Source organism: Prunus persica, chromosome G5 (genome assembly GCF_000346465.2).
Source record: "Prunus persica cultivar Lovell chromosome G5, Prunus_persica_NCBIv2, whole genome shotgun sequence".
Lineage (NCBI taxonomy): Eukaryota > Viridiplantae > Streptophyta > Magnoliopsida > Rosales > Rosaceae > Prunus > Prunus persica.
This window is the reverse complement of record NC_034013.1, coordinates 3,966,855-3,973,079: the sequence shown is the minus strand read 5'-3', so window position 1 is coordinate 3,973,079 and position 6,225 is coordinate 3,966,855. Positions and strand designations below refer to the sequence as shown.

The window sequence follows — 6,225 nt, the reverse complement described above, 5'->3', positions numbered from 1 at the left end:
CACCTCCATAGCCAGTAGCACCATGGTCTCTTATGTCCATAACCCCCACCACTTCTGCACTCCTCCGCCACCATATCCCCCAACACCACCATAACCCGCAGCACCACCACCTCCATAACCCGATCCACCACCGCTGCCACCGCCGCCGCCACCGCCGCCGCCACCATGGCCTGCGCCATAGCCGACAGCAGGAACATGGACGGGCTCTTCATAATGTAGGAGTGTTCTGGCTGCAGAACATATCCCTATACCCAATAACACAAAGAAGACAAAACTGTGAGTGTTTTGAATAGTCATTGAAGTAATGCAGTTGAATCCACAACAATGGAGTAGAATGCAAGAGAGGTGAAGGTATATATAGGAATGGGAAAAGGTGGACTGAGCACAAGGTGGTTGAAGCACATGCAGAAGAGAATTTGAGGTGTTCCAGTAAAAACTATACACTCACTTACTACACTAGTGTACATATCCACTAGTGTGCTTTTGCTGTCTCCCACGTATACATTGATATGATATTGTTACGCAATCAAGCCATTTTGTTAAGCTAGTTATATGGCATATTAAACGTCATCAAATATGGCATAAAGCTGGCTATAAGTGTCACTGAAATTTTTTATGCGTTATTTTTTATTAAAAAGAAAAAGCAAGCCATATATGTTCAAATAATGGGTTGCTAATGTTCGCCAAAAAAGAGGTTGAATGCTAAAACAAATTTATCCATGGGGCTGCAACGCGTTGGTTTCAGGCTATTTTTATTCTTCTTTCAAAGTATTAGTGGATACGGATTTTAAAAGGAATAATTAGTAGATAATGAGAAGCTACATTTTCATTCTTGGCATTTAGATTTGCTTCTTAGTGGTGACCTATACATTGATGGGAAAAAGACAGATCGAGCAGGTTAGAAGAGAAAACATAGAGGAAAAGGGAACTGAAAGAAAAAACATGGCAAATTGAATCTAAAGCTTTTTCTCTTCTATAACGGAAATCCTAAAACGTACTGTAATTTCTGACCAGAAAACACGATTCTATTACCAGTAAGGGAACAATATAAAATGTATGCTTCAATCATATTACCTTGGAAACAATATAAGGTCGTAATCTTTTATGTTTTATGTTTGTTAAAACCAAACTAACTGTAATGCTATTTTGGGTTTAGAGTTAATTAATCTGTTCGTCTGTTTTATTGTCCTCATTATGTGCTTGATGTATTTTAGTTATAGTTTTGATATATGTGATATTAGGAGATAGAAGATTCGAACATAGGAACTCGAGGTGCAATACAACTATTATATTTTGTATTTGTGAAAAACTGAAGTGATTGGAATAGTAATTGCACTTAGAGTTGACCATTTAGCCTGTTATATTTTTATATATATATGGGCTTGATGTACCTTATCTATACTTTATTATATAGGATATGGTTATGGACTATAGATTATGCGACAGGATTTACATTAAAATGGACCTGCACGTATAAATATATAATTGTAGTTAATTGGGAGGTCCCTACTCCCACTGTGACCTATCACTTATTTAAACCTTCCAATTACACTTGATATATATAGGGGAGAGAGAGAGAGAGAGAGAGAGAGAGAGAGAGAGAGAGAGAGAGAGAGAGAGAGAGCATAAGACTTCTATAGCTTTGTAGCGAGGTAATCAAATAATTCGATGCTTATGGTTCTACATGCTTATTTAATGACCATAATTATTTTATAAATTACTTACGTCTGGCCTCTACATTTGCGCATATGTATTTAGAAAAATAAAGCCAATGTACTTAATCCATAAAAACACTCCCCCTGTTAACTCACTCTCAATTTCCATTACAATCGCTTCATTGGAAGGACCTCAAAATAACTTTATTAATAATGAGCATGCATATGTAGGTTAGGTAAGTTGGCATGGGCCGAGAACCCGTCGAATTGCATCCAAGTTTGAGTCCCTCTCTCTGTAAATTAGAATAATTTAGAGTAATTTAAACTATCGATTGTATTAAAAAAATAATGAGGGGAGGTATTTCGGGTCACACTCTACATTCTAGTCCATAATCTGAACCATTTATTTAAGCCTCTATGAAACCAGTATATCATAAATGTGGAGTGGGTTAAATTAAGAATTATCTTAGCAGTTGATTGATTATTATGTATATGCATGTTAATCATTCAAACACTGGGGACCTTGAAATGGCCTCCTAGCTAGTTTTCTTCTAGAAGTTCCAAAAGATGATAAATTGTAGAGAGCTGAAGCTAAAAGTGATGAAAGATTCAAATTTATATGAATGCCATTATGTCAGTGCACAAGCTGGCTAGCCACCACCTTCCCAAGTGCCTGTTATGATTTCGTCCTTCCTCCCTCACATGTCTTCATCGTTTGGTCACCGTTCAACCAAGCAATGAGCAGCATGAAGCGATTGTTATTACTTTTACATAATGACCATGTACGTGACATTTTTCGATGCGACGTCCAATCTTATCATACCATAGAAAGAAACAAAGAAAGCATTCTTTTGGGAAGTTAGAAAACCCTACCAGCACTGAATAGCATACGACTTTCATTGAGGGAAAAGTGAAGAAAAAAAATCTCAACAGCTTGCATTTTGTCGTTGTGGGGATTACTGTAGATCAAAAAAATAGTACGAGTCGACTATGCGTTCTAGGTTTTGAGCTGGGGCCACGTTCCCATTCGTTTAATTTTCAGACCATAAATATTTCGTGCAATACTAACACCATCAAATCCATTCGTTGGATATGCGTTTTTTTCAAAAACACGCAATAGTGTTAACTATATGGGGAGGGAGATTTCTCATATACACTATCAAGGTGCCATGGCTATGGGGGTAATATTTCGTGCAATACTAACATCATCAAATCCATTCGCTAGATATGCGTTTTTTTCAAAAACACGCAATAGTGTAAACTATATGGGGAGGGAGATTTCTCACATACACTATCAAGGTGCCATGGCCATGGAAGTTCGAACCTTACACCACTAGTCTTCAAATCAAGGCCATTATTCACTGGGCTAGAATCTATTGGCAAAATTAATTAATTAGAAATTCGGTAGATAATGTGAAGTGGATTCAAACATTGCCTTGTTTTTTGGTGAAAAGATTTGGTGTTCCTAACCCTACTACTCCTATAGATTATTCCATGAAATTTTGTTTGACAATTTTTGTCGGTGTATGTACTTTGATGTGATTTTAAAGCTAAAGTATAATGTGCATTAGCTGAGTGCTGGCAGATTAAAACCACCACCAATGTAATGGTTTACAATGCATATGAGGATCATTGCCGTCCCATGTTCTCCAGATCGAAGACCTGATTGAGAGAAGCTCCAATTTCTATCTATCTAATTAAAGCTTCAATGACACAAGCTGTGCCGCATATGTTAGTAGGTATATAGTGGGCGATCACATGCTATGACGCTAGGGCAACCTTCTCTACCTAAGCCTCTTACTGTAGATGGGACCAATCCATCTCACTTTGCTTCCCCTAGTGGAGAGAGTCTTTTATTCTTCACGCTTGTTGCTCTTGTGGTTTGGTTGGCTGGTTGCAACCTTCTTCTGTGTACAACATCATTCTGACGCATCAAAATCTTCTATATATCTTCTATAATTAATTAATATATGAAGAAAAAAAAAAGTTTGTTTTAGTAGGGCCTATGTTGGGATCCTCCCTCTAGTTAGATTTTTGTACCATCGATAGTCTAAATTACTATAAATTACTAATTTATAGAGATGGGATTTGAACTTGAGTGCAAAGGAGATGAACTTATTGTCCTGATCAACTAACCTAACCCACATATGCTTCTAGACGCCTATGCTAGTTGCAACCTTCTTCAACATCATTCTGACGCATCAAAATCTTCTATATATCTTCGATAAGTAATTAATATATGAAAAAAAAAAAAAAGAGTTTGTTTTATTAGGCTCCTATGCTGGGATCCTCCCTCTTAGTTAGCTTTTTGTATAATCGATAGTATAAATCCAAATTAGATACACCCGGATTTTTAAAAAAAAATTTAAACGCTCTAGAATCCTAATTGAGTACACCCCGCCTAAATTACTCTAAATAATCTTACTTATAGAGTTAGGATTCGAACTTGAGTGCAAAGGGGCAAACTCTCTGCCTTGATCAACTAGACTGCTCGTTGCAACCTTCTTCCACATCATTCTGACGTATGAAAATTAAGTTTTTATTTTATTATTTTTTGAGGAAAAATAATAAGTTTGTTACATTGGGCGCCTATGCTGGGATCCTCCCTCCTAGTTAGCTTCTAGGTAACAGAGTCAACAACAGCATCAACTTTTGGATGACGATGATAATCAAATTAATTTGAAATCTTAGAAACAGCCCACATCCTCTGATTGAAAAACGACCTTCCGAAGGCCCAAAATCCGCAATTTCAATTTCAATAGAATCCAAAGAAAAGAGTCCTCTGACATCAAAACTTGGATTTATGTTCTGCAGTTTTAAGGTCGTTTGTAAGAGCTATTATCTTAGTTTGGAAGAAAAGATATACATCGGGCAACCACAAAACTGAAAGGCCGTGCCAAAAATCTTATGTCATATATATCATGGAGGAAACCATGAGACTCCAACCAAATCATTTTCCAACAACAATCGTACATGTTATAGATATATTATATGTATTTTACTATGCGAGTTTGTTTCTTTGTGAGAGATTGTAATTGGAAGAAGACCTTTTTGATTATTTTTTATACGGAAGAAAACCTTGTTTTCTAGATAGTTTTGATAAGCTCCTCATGAATTAAGTATTTTTATATAAGATGAATTATGTATTGAGCCTTGGTTAAAAACTATGATTTGATACCTTGCACATTTGTGCTCACTGGGATTAGGCCTGAAAATAAATTTGATCATCGAAATTCTCAATTTCGTCATCACACTTTAAGTCATTAATAAATCAAGTTCAATTGGATGTTGCGTGCGTGCAGGGTCAAGATCGCCCTTTCACCACAGCCCGATCAAAACCCCTCAATAGATCGATATGGGTTAAGTTTGTAGGAGTGAAAAATTAAGGATACAAAATTGGGAAATTAGAGGGCTGCAAATTTTTTTTTGAAGGAAAAGGTATTCAAGCTCTCCCATAACCAAAAGGACTAGCCAGGCCACGTCATTGCTTCTCCATGGTGGGTTTGACCAAAAAAACCAGACCCTTGTGCTTCCATTCTCTCAATGACATCTTTTGGGATGCCATGGTTCACCACCTTAGAGCACCTCCACTCCAAAGGACAAGGGCAAGGCAAAGGCAGGCAAGGTTTGATACTATTCACGTGAAAATGTCAATCTTGCCTTTTTTTGTTCCACCCCAAATGGCAAGGGCAAGGGCAAGGGCAATTACTATTTATTTTATATTTTTTATACTTAAACCATTAATCTTGGCATGAGAAGTGAAAAATAGGACTAGGTATTTATATATATAAAAAGTCTGAAAATTTTGGCATTTTAAAAAAAAAAAAAAAAATTAGTTACTAACGTCAGCAAACCCAGGCAAGAGCCTAGGCAAGATTTGCTTTTGGGCCTGCCCAGGCTTGTGGACTCCATCAACTGCTTGGTCTTGCTTTTGTGCGCTGGAGCCAAAAGCTGGGCCTAGGCCACCTGCTACTCGGGCAAACCAGCAGCGGTCGAGGTGCTCTTAGAGCATGTTTAGCACAGGGCCTTTTGCCAAGGCAAGAGGCCCCTTTGCTTGGTTTTGGACCTCTAGCGCAGAAGAAGCAGCTCGGGCAAGCCCAAGGGCAGATCTTGCCTGGGCTTAGTCCAAAGGCGTTGACGCCAGCGAGCAAAAAAAAATTCAAAAAAATCGAAAAAAAAATTCAATTTTTTTTATAAAAGAAAATACCAAAAAAATTATGGATGTTTTTCCTATAAATACATAACAAGTTTATATTTTGTTGCATATTCTTTTTTTTTCTTGCCCTTACCCTAATCTTTTGGGGTGGAACCAAAAAAGACAAGACTGCCACTATTCATGTGAATAGTAGCAGCACTTGCCTTATCTTCATCTTCTTGATTCGTATTGGTGAAGGTTGGGACATTTTTGCAGCCCTAATTTTTTACTCTCCTACAACTTAACTCTGATCGAACTACTGATGGGGGTTTTCGATACCTGCACTAAACTAAGGGCAAAGGGGATTGGGGAAATTAATGCGCACCATTACCGGATTGGTTAAAAGTGGTGAACCATTTGCCTCCCTTTTATAAA

The 6,225-nt window shown here is 37.4% G+C and overlaps 1 protein-coding gene across 1 annotated transcript in view; it reads right to left on the bottom strand.

Moving 5' to 3' along the window:
• The window catches only part of LOC109949193 (glycine-rich cell wall structural protein 1.8-like), a 6,959-nt gene extending 6,536 nt beyond the window's left edge, over positions 1 to 423 (bottom strand). The window contains exon 1 of the mRNA XM_020563973.1: positions 43 to 423. Coding sequence (XP_020419562.1) covers positions 43 to 297 — 255 coding nt within the window. The 5' untranslated portion in view covers positions 298 to 423. The remainder of the gene's footprint in view (positions 1 to 42) is intronic.